General features: G+C 41.6%; 1 protein-coding gene across 1 annotated transcript; it reads left to right on the forward strand.

The window, feature by feature from the left end:
• Positions 1–15,818: 15,818 nt before the first annotated feature.
• LOC119280856 lies at positions 15,819–17,112 on the forward strand. Its single transcript, XM_037561561.1, has 3 exons — positions 15,819–16,540; positions 16,632–16,701; positions 16,800–17,112. The coding sequence occupies exons 1-3, from the start codon at positions 16,025–16,027 to the stop codon at positions 17,048–17,050; spliced, it is 837 nt and encodes a 278-aa protein (XP_037417458.1). The 5' UTR covers positions 15,819–16,024; the 3' UTR covers positions 17,051–17,112.
• Positions 17,113–17,334: the final 222 nt, after the last annotated feature.

A 17,334-nucleotide genomic window follows, 5' to 3' on the forward strand; every position in this document is an offset into this window, starting at 1 on the left:
TAACGTCGTATTTAGCAAGCATCTTACGGAAAGCACCATGAATAAAGTGTGAACCACCATCAGTCATTAAATATCTAGGGACTCCAAACCTCGGAAAAATAACTTCCTTAAGCATTTTAATAGAAGTGTTATGATCAGCACTACTAGTTGGAATAGCTTCTACCCACTTAGTAACGTAATCAACAGCAACTAAAATATGTGTATATCCATTAGAGGCAGGAAAGGTCCCATGTAATCAAAGCCCCATACATCAAATGGTTCAATAACAAGTGAATAATTCATAGGCATTTCTTGACGTCTACTAATATTACCAATTCTTTGACATTCATCGCAAGACAAAACAAACTTACGGGCATCCTTGAAGAGAGTACGCCAATAAAAACCAGATTGCAATACCTTATGTGCAGTTCTATCTCCAGCATGGTGTCCTCCATAAGCCTCGGAGTGACACTTGCGTAGGATCTGTTCCTGTTCATGCTCAGGTACACAACGTCTAATAACACCATCTACTCCTTCTTTGTAAAGATGTGGGTCATCCCAAAAGTAATGTCGCAAGTCATAGAAAAACTTTTTCTTTTGTTGGTATGTGAAGCTAGGCGGTATAAATTTAGCAACAGTATAATTAGCATAATCAGCATACCATGGAGTGCTACGAGAGGTACTTATGACGTTTAATTGTTCATCAGGAAAGCTATCATCAATAGGTAGTGGGTCATCAAGAACATTCTCTAACCTAGACAAGTTGTCTACAACGGGGTTCTCAGCTCCTTTTCTATCAACAATATGTAAATCAAATTCTTGCAGCAGGAGAACCAATCTAATGAGTCTAGGTTTTGCATCTTTCTTTTCCATAAGATATTTAATAGCAGCATGATCTATGTGAATCGTAACTTTAGAATCAACAATATAGGGTCTGAATTTATCACAAGCAAATACAACTGCTAGAAGTTCCTTTTCGGTAGTAGCATAATTTCTTTGAGCATTGTCTAGAGTCTTACTAGCATAATGGATAACATTCAATTTCTTATCAACTCTTTGCCCTAGAACAGCACCTACAGCATAATCACTAGCATCACACATAATTTCAAAGGGTAAATTCCAATCAGGTGGCTGAACAACAGGTGCAGAGACTAATGCTTTATTAAGTATTTCAAATGCTTCTACACAATCATCATCAAAGACAAATGGTACATCTTTTTGTAATAAATTGGTCAGAGGTCGAGAGATTTTTGAGAATTCCTTAATGAACCTCCTATAAAATCCGGCGTGACCAAGGAAACTTCTTATACCTTTGATGTCCTTGGGACATGGCATCTTTTCAATAGCATCAACCTTGGCTTTATCAACTTCAATACCTCTTTCAGAAACTTTGTGCCCCAAGACAATACCTTCATTAACCATAAAGTGGCACTTTTCCCAATTTAAGACAAGATTAGTTTCTTCACATCTCTGCAAAACTCAAGCAAGATTGCTCAAGCAATCATTAAAATAGGAACCATAGACGGAAAAGTCATCCATGAAAACATCACAAATTTTCTCGCAAAAGTCAGAGAATATAGCCATCATGCATCTTTGAAAGGTAGCATGTGCATTACATAAACCAAAAGGCATACGTCTATAAGCAAAGGTACCAAAAGGGCATGTAAAAGTAGTCTTTGATTGATCCTTAGCCGACACAGGTATTTGAGAAAAACCAGAATAACCATCTAGAAAGCAATAGTGTGTATGTTTGCATAATCTTTCTAGCATTTGATCAATAAAAGGTAAGGGGTAATGATCTTTCTTAGTAGCCTTATTCAATTTGCGGAAATCAATTACCATCCTATAACCTATGATAATTCTTTGCAGAATCAATTCATCTTTGTCATTAGGGACAACAGTAATACCTCCCTTCTTAGGGACACAATGGACAGGACTTACCCACTGACTATCAGCAACGGGATAAATTATACCTGCCTCCAGAAGCTTGAGTATTTCCTTTCTTACCACTTCTTTCATTTTAGGATTCAAACATCGTTGAGGATCACAAACTGGTTTGGCATCAGCTTCCAAATTTATTTTATGTTGACATAGAGTGGGACTAATGCCCTTAAGATCATCCAGAGTATATCCAATAGTGGCACAGTGCTTTTTCAGAGTTTTCAATAATCTTTCTTCTTCATGCTCTGAAAGGTTAGCACTAATAATGACAGGATATATTTTCTTTTCATCAAGATAAGCATATTTAAGATTATCAGGCAATGGTTTAAGCTCAAACACGGGATCACCCTTGGGTGGAGGAGGATCCCCTAGGATTTTAACAGGCAAATTGTGTTGCAGAATAGGTTCCTGTTTAAAGAATACTTCATCTATTTCCCTTCTTTCATTCATGAACATATCATTTTCATGGTCTAGCAAATAGTGTTCTAAAGGATCACTAGGATGTACAGCAATAGAAGCAAGACCAATAATTTCATCCTTACTAGGCAATTCTTCCTCACAATGTTGTTTACTAAATTTAGAGAAATTAAACTCATGAACCATATCATCCAAACCAATAGTAACAACATTCTTTTTGCAGTCTATCGTAGCATTAACAGTATTCAAGAAGGGTCTACCAAATATAATGGGACAAAAGCTATCTTGTGGAGAACCAAGAACAAGAAAATCAGCGGGATATTTGGTTTTCCCACACAAGACTTCAACATCTCTAACAATTCCCACTGGTGAAATAGTATCTCTATTGGCAAGTTTAATTGTGACATCAATTTCTTCTAACATAGCCGGTGCAATATCATGCATAATTTCTTTGTATAAGTCAATGGGTATAACACTAGCACTAGCACCCATATCACATAAGCCATGATAACAATGATCTCCTATTTTAACAGAAATAACGGGCATGCCTACCACAGGTCTATGTTTATCTCTATCACAGGGTTTAGCAATTCTAACAGTTTCACCAGAGAATTGAATAACATGTCCATCAATATTATCAGACAAGAGATCTTTAACAATAGCAATATTAGGTTCTACTTTGACTTGCTCAGGAGGTGTATAAGTCCTAGTATTGCTTTTACGAACAACAGTTAAAGCTTTTGCATGATCCTTCATTCTAACAGGGAAAGGTGGTTTCTCAGCATAAGAAGTAGGAACAATAGGATCATTATAAGTGACAATCTTTTCTTCAACTTTAATAGGTGCAGCTACTTTTACTTCTATGGGAGGATGATACTTAAACCACTTATCCTTGGGGAGATCAACATAAGTAGCAAAAGATTCACAGAAAGAAGCTACTATCTCAGAGTCAAGTCCATATTTAGTGCTAAACTTACGGAAAATATCGGTATCCATAAAAGATTTAACACAATCAAACTTAGGTGTCATACCTGACTCCTTACCTTCGTCGAGGTCCCAATCTTCAGAGTTGTGTTTAATTCTATCCAATAAATTCCATCTAAATTCAATAGGCTTCATCATAAAAGAGCCAGCACAACAATTATCGAGCATGGTGCAATTGTTACCAGAAAGCCGAGCATAAAAACTTTGCATAATTACTTCCTTTGCGAGCTCATGATTGGGGCATGAATATAACATTGATTTAAGCCTCCCCCAAGCTTGAGCGATGCTTTCTCCTTCGCGAGGCCAAAAATTATATATATAATTGCGATCACGATGAACAAGATGCATAGGGTAATACTTCTGATGAAATTCCAATTTCAATCTTTTATAGTTCCATGATCTCATATCATCACATAGCCTATACCATGTCAATGCGTCTCCCTCCAAAGATAGAGGGAAAGCCTTCTTCTTAACAACATCATCGGGTATACCTGCAAGCTTAAATAGTCCAAAAATATCATCCACATAGCATACATGTTCGTCAGGATGCTTTGTTCCATCTCCTGCAAAAGTGTTAGCTAGCAGTTTTTCCATCATACTCGAAGGAATCTGAAAAGGAGTTTCATTTTCAGTAGGTTCAATAGGTTCAGTAGGTTGAGGAGCAACTCTTGGCTCAACTGGACGGGGTGAAGATACCCCGAACAAGCCCCTGAGACTCCACCCACCTCTCCGCCTCATGAAGCGGGCGACACTGAGGTGTCGTCATGGAGGAGTCCGGATCTGCCAAAGACGGAAGCTAATACGTCAGCCGCCCTGAGCCCGGAGCGTTTGGCTCCCACAGGGGGCGATGAGAAGGGTCCGGCACATTTCAATGTCCGGCCGGACATACTGATGATGACCCACAAGTATAGGGGATCTATCGTAGTCCTTTCGATAAGTAAGAGTGTCGAATCCAACGAGGAGCAGAAGGAAATGATAAGCGGTTTTCAGCAAGGTATTCTCTGCAAGTACTGAAATAAGTGGTAACAGATAGTTTTGTGATAGGATAAATTGTAACGAGTAACAAGTAACAAAAGTAAATAAAGTGCAGCAAGGTGGCCCAATCCTTTTTGTAGCAAAGGACAAGCCTGGACGAACTCTTATAATAGGAAAAGCGCTCCCGAGGACACATGGGAATATCGTCAAGCTAGTTTTCATCACGCTCATATGATTCGCGTTCGGTACTTTGATAATTTGATATGTGGGTGTACCGGTGCTTGGATACTGCCCTTACTTGGACAAGCATCCCACTTATGATTAACCTTTATTGCAAGCATCCGCAACTACAACAAAAGTATTAAGGTAAACCTAACCATAGCATGAAACATATGGATCCAAATCAGCCCCTTACGAAGCAACGCATAAACTAGGGTTTAAGCTTCTGACACTCTAGCAACCCATCATTTACTTATTACTTCCCAATGCCTTCCTCTAGGACCAAATAATGGTGAAGTGTTATGTAGTCAACATTCACATAACACCACTAGAGGAAAAGACAACATACATCTTATCAAAATATCGAACGAATACCAAATTCACATGACTACTAATAGCAAGACTTCACGCATGTCCTCAGGAACAAATGTAACTACTCACAAAGCATATTCATGTTCATAATCAGAGGGGTAATAATATGCATAAAGGATCTGAACATATGATCTTCCACCAAGTAAACCAACTAGCATCAACTACAAGGAGTAATCAACACTACTAGCAACCTACTAGCACCAATCCCGGACTTGGAAACAAGAATTGGATACAAGAGATGAACTAGGGTTTGGAGATGAGATGGTGCTGGTGAAGGTGTTGATGGAGATTGCCCTCTCCCGATGAGAGGAGCATTGGTGATGACGATGGGGATGATTTCCCCCTCCCTGAGGGAAGTGTCCCCGGCAGAACAGCTCTGCCGGAGCCCTAGATTGGTTCCGCCAAGGTTCCGCCTCGTGGCGGCGGAGTTTCGTCCCGAAAGGTTCTCTTCTATTTTTTTTCTCATCAAAAGACTTCATATAGGAGAAGATGGGCATCGGAGAGCCACCAGGGGGCCCACGAGGTAGGGGGCGCGCCTAGGGGGAGGGCACGCCCCCCACCCTCGTGAGCAGGGTGTGGGCCCCTTGGCCTTCATCTTTGGCGATGATTTTTCTTTATTTATTTTAAGGTATTCCGTGGAGTTTCATGACTTTTGGAGTTGCGCAAAATAGTCCTCCAATATTTGCTCCTTTTCCAGCCCAGAATTCCAGCTGCCGGCATTCTCCCTCTTCATGTAAACCTTGTAAAATAAGAGAGAATAGCCATAAGTATTGTGACATAACGTGAAATAACAGCCCATAATGCAATAAATATTGACATAAAAACATGATGCAAAATGGACGTATCAACTGACAGGCCTTCTGGAGCGAGCTGCGCTCTCGGAGGAGCACCGCTCATTAATGAGCATGATGCTTAAGAAGATTTCATCCGCTACAAGCGGTTTGAATGAGGCATTTACGAGCCTGCCAGAGGCTTTGAGGTATGTAGTAATAAATACACAATTTTTGGCAGTGAGGCACGCGCTAGGTGTGCCCCTTATGGATAGTAGCCCCTAAGACTCTGGTTGCCCGTCCTAGGCGGCAAACGGAGGATCATATTTTGTAAGTACTGATTGCGCTATACGTGTGCGCGGGTATCTGAGGATCCGGCTGCCGAACAGTCCATTGAAGTTGCTGAACTAAGGAGGCGAATTGGATCGATTGATGCTGATATCACCCTGGTGAACAAGCGGCTGGATGAGTCACAAGGTATGTGCTCTTCTTTCTTTATTTATATAGGAAAATATGAGAGTGGCTGCTACGTCTTGAGCTTGCATTGGTTTTCCTCGAAGAGGAGAGGGTGATGCAGCAAAGTGTAGCGTAAGTATTTCCCTCAGTTTTGAGAACCAAGGTATCAATCCAGTAGGAGGCTCCTCAAAAGTCCCACGCACCTACACAAACAAACTGAGAACTCGCAACCAACGCAATAAAGGGGTTGTCAATCCCTTCACGGCCACTTGCGAAAGTGAGATCTAATAAAGATAGTATGATAAGATAAATATATTTTTGGTATTTTAAGATAGACGCAAAAAGTAAAGATGCAAATAAAGTAGATGGAAAGCAAATATGATAAGAGATAGACCCGGTGGCCATAGGTTTCACTAGAGGCTTCTCTCAAGATAGCATAAGTATTACAGTGGGTGAACAAATTACTATCGAGCAATTGATAGAAAAGCGCATAGTTATGAGATTATCTAGGCATGATCATGTATATAGGCATCACATCCATAACAAGTAGACCGACTCCTGCCTACATCTACTACTATTACTCCACACATCGACCGCTATCCAGCATGCATCTAGAGTATTAAGTTCATAAGAACAGAGCAACGCATTAAGCAAGATGACATGATGTAGAGGGATAAACACATGCAATATGATATAAACCCCATCTTGTTATCCTCGATGGCAACAATACAATACGTGTCTTGCAACCCTTTCTGTCACTAGGTAAGAACACCGCAAGATTGAACCCAAAGCTAAGCACTTCTCCCATGGCAAGAAAGATCAATTTAGTAGGCCAAACCAAACTGATAATTCGAAGAGACTTACAAAGATAACTCAATCATACATAAAAGAATTCAGAGAAGATTTAAATATTATTCATAGATAAACTTGATCATAAACCCATAATTCATCGGATCTCGACAAACACACCGCAAAAAGAGTTTACATCGAATAGATATCCACAAGAGAGGGGGAGAACATTGTATTGAGATCCAAAAAGAGAGAAGAAGCCATCTAGCTAATAACTATGGACCCGTAGGTCTGTGGTAAACTACTCACAACTCATCAGAGGGGCAAGGATGTTGATGTAGAGGCCCTCCATGGTTGCTTCCCCCTCCGGCAGAGTGCCGACAAGGGCTCCAAGATGGGATCTCGCGGATACAGAAGGTTACGGTGGTGGAAATTGTGTTTCGTGGTGCTCCTGGATGTTTTCGGGGTCCGTAGGTATATATAGGAGGAAGAAGTACGTCGGTGGCCGCCCGAGGGGGCCACAAGACAGGGGGCGTGCCCTACAGGGGGGCGCACCCTCCTATCTCGTGGGGCCCTCGGAGGCTTCTTGACTTGCACTCCAAGCTCTCCGGATCAGATTTGTTCCAAAAATAACGCTCCCGGAGGTTTCATTCCATTTGGACTCCATTTGATATTCCTTTTCTTTGAAATACTGAAATAGGCAAAAAAACAGCAATATGGGCTGGGCCTCCGGTTAGTAGGTTAGTCCCAAAAATGATATAAATGTGTAAAATAAAGCCCATAAACATCCAAAAGGGGTAATATAATAGCATGGAACAATCAAAAATTATAGATACGTTGGAGACGTATCAAGCATCCCCAAGCTTAATTCCTGCTCGTCCTCAAGTAGGTAAATGATAAAAAAGAAATTTTTGATGTGGAATGCTACCTAGCATAATTCATAATGTAATTTTCTTTCTTGTGGCATGAATGTTCATATCCAAATGAATACAAAATAAAACTTCATATTGACATAAGAAATAGTAATACTTCAAGCATACTAATCAAAGTAATCGTGTCTTCTCAGAATAACATGGCTAAAGAAAGTTATCCCTACAAAATCATATAGTCTGGCTATGCTCTATCTTCATCACACAAAGTGTTTAATCATGCACAACCCCGATGACAAGCCAAGCAATTGTTTCATACTTTAATAATCTCAAACTGTTTCAACTTTCACGCAATACATGAGTGTGAGCCATGGACATAGCACTATATGTGGAATAGAATGGTGGTTGTGGAGAAGACAAAAAGGAGAAGATAGTCTCACATCAACTAGGCGTATCAACGGGCTATGGAGATGCCCATTAATAGATATCAATGTGAGTGAGTAGGGATTGCCATGCAACGGATGCACTAGAGCTATAAATATATGAAAGCTCAATAAAAGAAACTAAGTGGGGTGCATCCAACTTGCTCGCTCACGAAGACCTAGGGCACTTTGAGGAAGCCCATCATTGGAATATACAAGCCAAGTTCTATAATGAAAAATTCCCACTAGTATATGAAAGTGACAACATATGAGACTCTCTATCATGAAGATCATGGTGCTATTTTGAAGCACAAGTGTGGAAAAAGAGATAGTAGCATTGTCCCTTCTCTCTTTTTCTCTCATTTTCTTTTTTTTTCTTTTTTTTCTTTCTTTTTTTTCTTTGGCCTTCTTTTTTTGGCCTTTCTCTTTTTTCTTTTCTTTTTTCTTTTTTTTCTTTTTGTAAAGTCCGAAGTCTCATCCCGACTTGTGGGGGAATCATAGTCTTCATCATCCTTTCCTCACTAGGACAAAGCTCTAATAATGAAGATCATCACACTTTTATGGATTTACAACTCAAAGCTAGAACAAGATATGACTCTATATGAATGCCTCCGGCGGTGTACAGGGATATGCAAGGAATCAAGAGCGACATGTATGAAAATTATGAAGGTGGCCTTGCCACAAATACAATGTCAACTACATGATCATGCAAAAATCAATATGACAAAAGTAATGTGTGTCATATGAACGGAACGGTGGAAAGTTGCATGGCAATATATCTCGGAATGGCTATGGAAATGCCATAATAGGTAGGTATGGTGGCTGTTTTGAGGAAGGTAAAAGGTGGGTGTATGGTACCGGCGAAAGTTGCGCGGTACAAGAGAGGCTAGCAATGGTGGAAGGGTGAAAGAGTGCGTATAATCCATGGACTCAACATTAATCAAAAGAACTCATATACTTGTTGCAAAAATTTAGAAGTCATCAAAAACCAAAGTACTACGCGCATGCTCCTAGGGGGATAGATTGGTAGGAAAAGACCATCGCTCGTCCCCGACCGCCACTCATAAGGAATACAATCAATAAATAAAATTGTGCTCCAACTTCATCACAAAGCGGTTCACCATACGTGCATGTTACGGGAATCACAAGCTTCAACACAAGCATTCTTTAAATTCATAATCACCCAACTAGCATGACTTTAATATCACTACCTCCATATCTCAAAACAATTATCAAGCATCAAATTGATCATAACATCCAATTCACTTTCTATGATAGTTTTTATTATACCCAACTTGGATGCTCATCATTCTAGGACCAACTTTATGATCATAGCAAATACCATGCTGTTCTAAAAGACTCTCAAAATGATATAAGTGAAGCATGAGAGACTAGAAATTTCTTCAAAATTAAGACACCGCCGTGCTCTAAAAGATATAAGTGAAGCACTAGAGCAAAAACTATCAAGCTCAAAAGATATAAGTGAAGCACATAGAGTATTCTGGCAAATTCTAATCAAATAGGCTTCTCCCAAAAGGTGTGTACAGCAAGGATGATTGTGGTAAACTAAAAAGCAAAGACTAATATAATACATGACGCTCCAAGCAAAACACATATCATGTAGCGAATAAAAATATAGCTCCAAGTAAAGTTACCAATGAATGAAGACAAAAGAGGGGATGCCTTCCAGGGGCATCCCCAAGCTTAGGCTTTTGGCTATTCTTGAATATCTTGGGGTGCCATGGGCATCCCCAAGCTTAGGCTCTTGCCACCCTTTATTCCATAGTCCATCAAAGCTTTACCCAAAACTTGAAAACTTAACAACACAAAACTCAACAGGAAGTCTTATAAGCTCTGTTAGTGAAAGAAAACAAAACCACCACATAAGGTACTGTAATGAACTCATTCTTTATTTATATTGGTGTTAAAACTACTGTATTCCAACTTCTTTATGGTTTATAAATGCATTGAAATAAGCAAACAACACACGGAAAACAGAATCTGTCAAAAACAGAACAGTCTGTAGCAATCTGTAACTAACGCAAACTTATGGAACTCTAACAATCCTACCAAAATAGGAAGTCCTGGACAATTTTTTTATTGAACAGCAGAAAAAAGAATCAACGCAAAAGCACGTTCCTGTGATTTAACAAAATTATATTCGTGTGTGCAAATTTCTGTTTTTCAGCAGAATCAAATCAACTATCATCGTAGGTTATCCTATAGGTTCTACTTGGCACAAACACTAATTAAAAGATAAAAACACATCTAAACAGAGGGTAGATGCAAGATTTATTACTAAACAGTAGCAAAAGCAAAAAACATAAAGAAAAATTGGGTTGCCTCCCAACTAGCGCTATCGTTTAACGCCCCTAGCTAGGCATAAAAACAAAGATAGATCTAACGAGTGCCATCTTTGGCACTAAATTCATAAGTAGCACGCATGATAGATTCATAAGGTAATTTGAATTTCTTTCTTTGGAAAGTCCTCCATGTCTTTATTTAATGGAAATTAGAATCTAATGTTCCCTTCCTTCATATCAATAATCGCACCAATCGTTCTAGGGAAAGGTCTACCAAGAATAATAGGGCAAGAAAGATTGCAATCTATATCAAGAACGATAAAATCTACGGGCACCAAATTTCTATTTGCAATGATAAGAACATCATTGATCCTTCCCATAGTCTTTTTAATGGTGGAATCTGCAAGGTGCAAATTTAAAGAGCAATCATCAAGATCATGGAAACCTAGAATATCACATAGGGTTTTCAGAATCGTGGAACCACTAGCACCCAAATCACACAAAGCAAAACACTCATAATCTTTAATTCTAATCTTTATAGTAGGTTCCCACTCATCATTAAGTTTTCTAGGTATAGAAACTTCCAAATTAAGTTTTTCATTGTAAGATTGCATCAAGGCATCAACAATATGTTTGGTAAAAGCTTTATTTTGACTATAAGCATGAGGAGAATTAACAACGGATTGCAACAAGGAAATACAACCTTTTAAAGAGCAATTGTCATAATCAAATTCCTTGAAATCCGAGATAGTAAGTTCAATATTATTAGAAGTAGAGGATTCTCCAATCTCACTTTTACCAATTTTAGCATCAAGATCTAAAGACTCCGAATTTTTGGGATGCCTTCTAGGCAAAGTTGATTCATCAGCACTCCCATAATCATCAAAATTCATATTGCAAAACATAGATCTAATCGGAGACGCATCAATAACTTTAAGATCCTCATCATTATTTTCATGGAGACTAGAGGAACACGCTTTTATAAAGCTTTATTTTTTAGCACGCAATCTAGCGGTTCTTTCCTTGCACTCGTCAATGGAAATTCTCATTACTTTGAGAGACTCATTGATATCATGCTTAGGAGAAGAATATCCAAGTTTAAGAGAATTAACCTCAAGCGAAAGTCTATCAACGTTCCTAGCCAAATCATCAACTTTGAGCAATTTTTCTTCAAGCAAAGCATTAAAATTCTTTTGAGAAATCATAAACTCTTTCACACTACTCTCAAATCAGAGGGCAACTTCTTAAAATTACCATAAGAATTATTGTAGGAATTTCCATAATTATTAGAGGGATTACTAGGGAACGGTCTAGCATTAAAATTTCCTCTATAAGCATTGTTTCCAAAACTATTCTTACCAACAAAATTCACATCCATAGATTCATTAGTATTCTTAATCAAGGAAGAAAAAGGCATATCATTGGGATCAAGAGGAGTATTTTTAGTAGCAAACATCTTCATAAGTTCATCCATCTTTCCACTCAAAACATTGATTTCTTCTATAGCATGCACTTTTTTACTAGAAGATCATTCGGTGTGCCATTGAGAATAATTAGCCATAATATTATCAAGCAATTTTGTAGCATCTCCTAACGTAATTTCCATAAACGTGCCTCCCGCGGCCGAATCTAAGAGATTTCTAGAAGCAGAGTTCAAACCGGCATAAAAATTTTGTATGATCATCCATAAATTTAAACCATGAGTAGGGCAATTGCGAAGCATCAATTTCATTCTTTCCCAAGATTGGGTAACATGCTCATGATCAAGTTGTTTAAAATTCATAATATCGTTCCTAAGAGTGATGATCTTAGCGGGAGGAAAATACTTAGAGATAAAAGCATCTTTGCACTTGTTCCAAGAATCAATACTATTTTTAGGCAAAGACGAAAACCAAACTTTAGCACGATCTCTAAGTGAAAACGGAAATAACTTCAATTTAACAATATCATTATCCTTATCTTTCTTCTTTTGCATATCACACAAATCAACAAAATTGTTTAGATGAGTAGCGGCATCTTCACTAGGAAGGCCGGCGAATTGATCTTTCATAACAAGATTCAGCAAAGCGGTATTGATTTCACAAGACTCAACATCATTAAGAGGAGAAACCGGAGTACTAAGGAAATCATTGTTATTGGTATTCGAGAAGTCACACAACTTGGTATTATCTTGTGCCATGGCAAAAAGTAATCCAACACACAAGCAAAAAAACAGCAAGCGAAAAAGAGAGGAGGAGATTGGGAAAGAGAGGGCGAATAAAACGGCAAGGGTGAAGTGGGGGAGAGGAAAATGAGAGGCAAATGACAAATAATGTAAATGCGAGGGAGATGGGTTTGTGATGGGTACTTGGTATGTCTTGACTTGAGCGAAGACCTCCCAGGCAACGGCACCACAAATCCTTCTTGCTACGTCTTGAGCTTGCGTTGGTTTTCCTCGAAGAGGAGAGGGTGATGCAGCAAAGTGTAGCGTAAGTATTTCCCTCGGTTTTGAGAACCAAGGTATCAATCCAGTAGGAGGCTCCTCAAAAGTCCCACACACCTACACAAACAAACTGAGAACTCGCAACCAACGCAATAAAGGGGTTGTCAATCCCTTCACGGCCACTTGCGAAAGTGAGATCTAATAAAGATAGTATGATAAGATAAATATATTTTTTGTATTTTATAAGATAGATGCAAAAAGTAAAGATGCAAATAAAGTAGATGGAAAGCAAATATGATAAGAGATAGACCCGGGGGCCATAGGTTTCACTAGAGGCTTCTCTCAAGATAGCATAAGTATTACGGTGGGTGAACAAATTACTGTCGAGCAATTGATAAAAAAGCGCATAGTTATGAGATTATCTAGGCATGATCATGTATATAGGCATCACATCCATAACAAGTAGACCGACTCCTGCCTACATCTACTACTATTACTCCACACATCGACCGCTATCCAGCATGCATCTAGAGTATTAAGTTCATAAGAACAGAGCAACGCATTAAGCAAGATGACATGATGTAGAGGGATAAACACATGCAATATGATATAAACCCCATCTTGTTATCCTCGATGGCAACAATACAATACGTGTCTTGCAACCCTTTCTGTCACTGGGTAAGAATGCCGCAAGATTGAACCCAAAGCTAAGCACTTCTCCCATGGCAAGAAAGATCAATTTAGTAGGCCAAACCAAACTGATAATTCGAAGAGACTTGCAAAGATAACTCAATCATACATAAAAGAATTCAGAGAAGATTCAAATATTATTCATAGATAAACTTGATCATAAACCCACAATTCATCGGATCTCGACAAACACACCGCAAAAAGAGTTTACATCGAATAGATCTCCATAAGAGAGGGGAGAACATTGTATTGAGATCCAAAAAGAGAGAAGAAGCCATCTAGCTAATAACTATGGACCCGTAGGTCTGTGGTAAACTACTCACAACTCATCGGAGGGGCAAGGATGTTGATGTAGAGGCCCTCTGTGGTTGCTTCCCCCTCCGGCAGAGTGCCGGCAAGGGCTCCAAGATGGGATCTCGCGGATACAGAAGGTTATGGCGGTGGAAATTGTGTTTTGTGGTGCTCCTGGATGTTTTCGGGGTCCGTAGGTATATATAGGAGGAAGAAGTACGTCGGTGGCCGCCCGAGGGGCCCACGAGACAGGGGGCGCGCCCTACAGGGGGGCGCGCCCTCCTATCTCGTGGGGCCCTCGGAGGCTTCTTGACTTGAACTCCAAGCTCTCCGGATCAGATTTGTTCCAAAAATAACGCTCCCAAAGGTTTCATTCCGTTTGGACTCCGTTTGATATTCCTTTTCTTTGAAATACTGAAATAGGCAGAAAAAATAGCAATATGGGTTGGGCCTCCGGTTAGTAGGTTAGTCCCAAAAATGATATAAATGTGTAAAATAAAGCCCATAGACATCCAAAAGGGGTAATATAATAGCATGGAACAATCAAAAATTATAGATACGTTGGAGACGTATCAGTGGCATAATATTAATGCAATATGCTTGGACTGCAGATGGTGTTACTGTCGTGGAAGCCCTGAGGGCGGAACTTGCCCAGGCCAAAGAACAAGCTCGAGTTAGCAATGCGGCTGCCCTAAAGGCGGCCGAGGAATTGAGGGACGAATAGGCTGCTCATCGCCGAAGCGAGGAAAAGATAGCTGAAATGGCTGTGGAGTTAAAAAATGCCGCTGACCGGTATGAGCTCCTTAAAAAGGAGCATAAGGATAGTTCGGTCGACCTGAACAAGGAACATAATGCCACCAAGGAGATGCGAACCGAGATCAGGGGTGCGCGGGAGGAGCTTCAACAGGCCTGTAAAATCGCAGCCGGGGGCTCCTACTTACTGCGGACGAAGTTTTTGGATCTGAAGTATGCTCCCCTGGATGGACACTGGAGTCTGGCAGATGCGTATGCGGATTTGGCGAAGAGTACAGCTGACGCTACCAAGTTCTTCGAGGATCAAGGTGATAAGGAAGTGGAGAAGCTTTTCTGGTCGCAATTCAATGCTCCCACTCGCCCGCTGTTGTTAAGTGAGAAGATGGCTGCTGTAGCGGAGCTTCACAGGCTGTCCGGGCTTGCAATGCGGTCTGTAATAGAACATCTTTGGCCGAAGGGGCCTAAGCCGGACAGTTACTTTGGTTTGGTGCAACAATTCCTTGGGGCCGTGCCTTGGATCGATGCCATGAGGAGGTCGGCGTGCATAGAGGGTGCACGAATGGCTCTTGCCCGCGTTAAAGCCTATTGGACGGATATGGAGGCCACCATTATAGTGACCCAGGATCCGGTGGGAGGCCAATATCCGGCCGGCACTACTTGCCGCAGGTCACAGAAGGTGCCCACCTAATAGAGGCGCAGTGCTCGAAGAATGTCTTGTTCGAGTGACAAATCGAATCATTGTAAAAACAATGTTTATCTTGATTATGAGGCTATATTTATACTTTTTGCCTGAAAATATGATTGTGTCCCCTGTGCGGCCGTTTATATATATATATATATATATATATATATATATATAGGGTGGGTCTATTATGATAACACCCTCTAGAGTCTTATTCTGCACACCAAACCCTTACTCTGCTAACACCATCGAGTGACCCGTAGCTACAAACAAACCCGAAAAAGAACGCAACCGAACTGCTCCCGCAAGAAAAAAACCGACCTTATCCTCTCTCTCTCCCACTAATTCCCCCTCGGCCCCCAGCCCGCAACCTTCCTCGCGATGTGGACCACTACCTCCCTCGCACCGCCGCCCACCTGCCTCCCCGGCGCCGCTGCCCCACCTTCCTCCCCGCGTCGCCGCCCCACCTCCCTCCCTGGCGCCGCTGCCCCACCTTCCTCCCCCGCGCCGCCTAGCCGCCACCTTCACCCACGCTGCCAGCCCACCTCCTTCCCCCACGCCATCGCAACGCTATCGCCCCGATGCACCTCCGCCACGCACCACGCCGATGTGGAGGAGCACCAGTGGGGGCAGTGATTCACGACCATCCAAGCTCGGGTGGATGAGTGCTGGATCTGTTCGCCTCCGGCCATGAGCGCTGCAATTTGGACGGCTGTGGATTCACCCTCTCCCTATACTCCTGGCCGGATCCGCCCTAGGTTGGTCCATCAATGGCGGCTCACCACCGTGGCTCTCTCCCGTGCCTTCAGGGCCACTCCATCGAGTTCAAATTGTGCCACGAGGCTGCTCTCTATCTGGGAGGAGCAGCACCTCCCCATCAGATTCGACAAGGGCCATGGCGTCGTACAGTTCGGATGGGGTTCTCGCCCCATCCCACACCATCCACCGCAAGGGGAGAAGGACGAGGAGCTCCACCACCAGCCCCTCTGCGCCCCATGCAGTTTGCAGCGTGTGCGTGTGCAAGACGGTAGGCACGTCGATGCAGTCCATCCCTGGATCCGACCGCAGATGTCGGCCCCTCTGCACCTTGGTGCCCGGCACAGGCACCGACCGCAGCCCCACCCCCGTGCCACCTCCCTCAGCCCCGGATCCACCAGCACCTCCCCCGGCCCACGGCAAGCCACGGTCGAGGGCGTTGCCCCGCGGGTAAGAGTGATGCGACCACTGATGATGCTCTGAGCCTCTTTCCCTCCTGGCCTCCTTAATGCTCTCTCTTCCCTTGATTTGTCTACACCAGAGCAGCTGCGGGGTTAGTGCGCCATCAAATCAAGTGTTGACAACCACGAGCAGTGAGAGGACCATAGGAGGTGATGCAGGGTCATTTTTCTTTGTCAATTCAGTGCAATTTCTTTGTTAGTTCGATTCACAAATTGGGTGCGGTTCATTTTTTTGCTATTTTTTGCAGGAAGAAAAGGACTGCAACCATGTGCAGTACATCACCCCGTGCGGGATCCATGCCATGGTGATTTTTTTGAGTCCGCGTTCTGTGCAGTGCATTGCCATGTTTTTGCAGTGCGTTCGCGTTTCCTTTTCAGGGAAGCACCATCTATTTTTCTGTGCAGTGCCTTGGCATGTTTTTGCAGTGCTTTGGCATGTTCTTTCCCAGGAAGCACCATCTCTTTGTGTGACGAGTTTGTGTTTTCTTTGTATGTTTAGTGCACTACAGTTTAGGGCACCTCATGCGGTTCAGAAACATGGGCTTGCAGTGCATTAGCTCATCGTGTGACGAAGAAAACAAGTGTATCGTATGCTGAATTTGGTGTCTCGTGTGTACTGTTTGTGTAAAAAGAATGATGTTTCATTACCTCTTTGTATGAGGTGCAATTTATTTCGTGTGTATCAAAATTTAGTCAACTACATCAACACATGCAGTGCATTTGGTACTCCGATGTGGTTCATTTTTTAGAGTGATGTTGTTCACTTGTGCCCCACATGAATGT

The sequence above is a fragment of the Triticum dicoccoides genome, chromosome 3B, assembly GCF_002162155.2.
Source record: "Triticum dicoccoides isolate Atlit2015 ecotype Zavitan chromosome 3B, WEW_v2.0, whole genome shotgun sequence".
In the NCBI taxonomy this organism is placed as follows: domain Eukaryota; kingdom Viridiplantae; phylum Streptophyta; class Magnoliopsida; order Poales; family Poaceae; genus Triticum; species Triticum dicoccoides.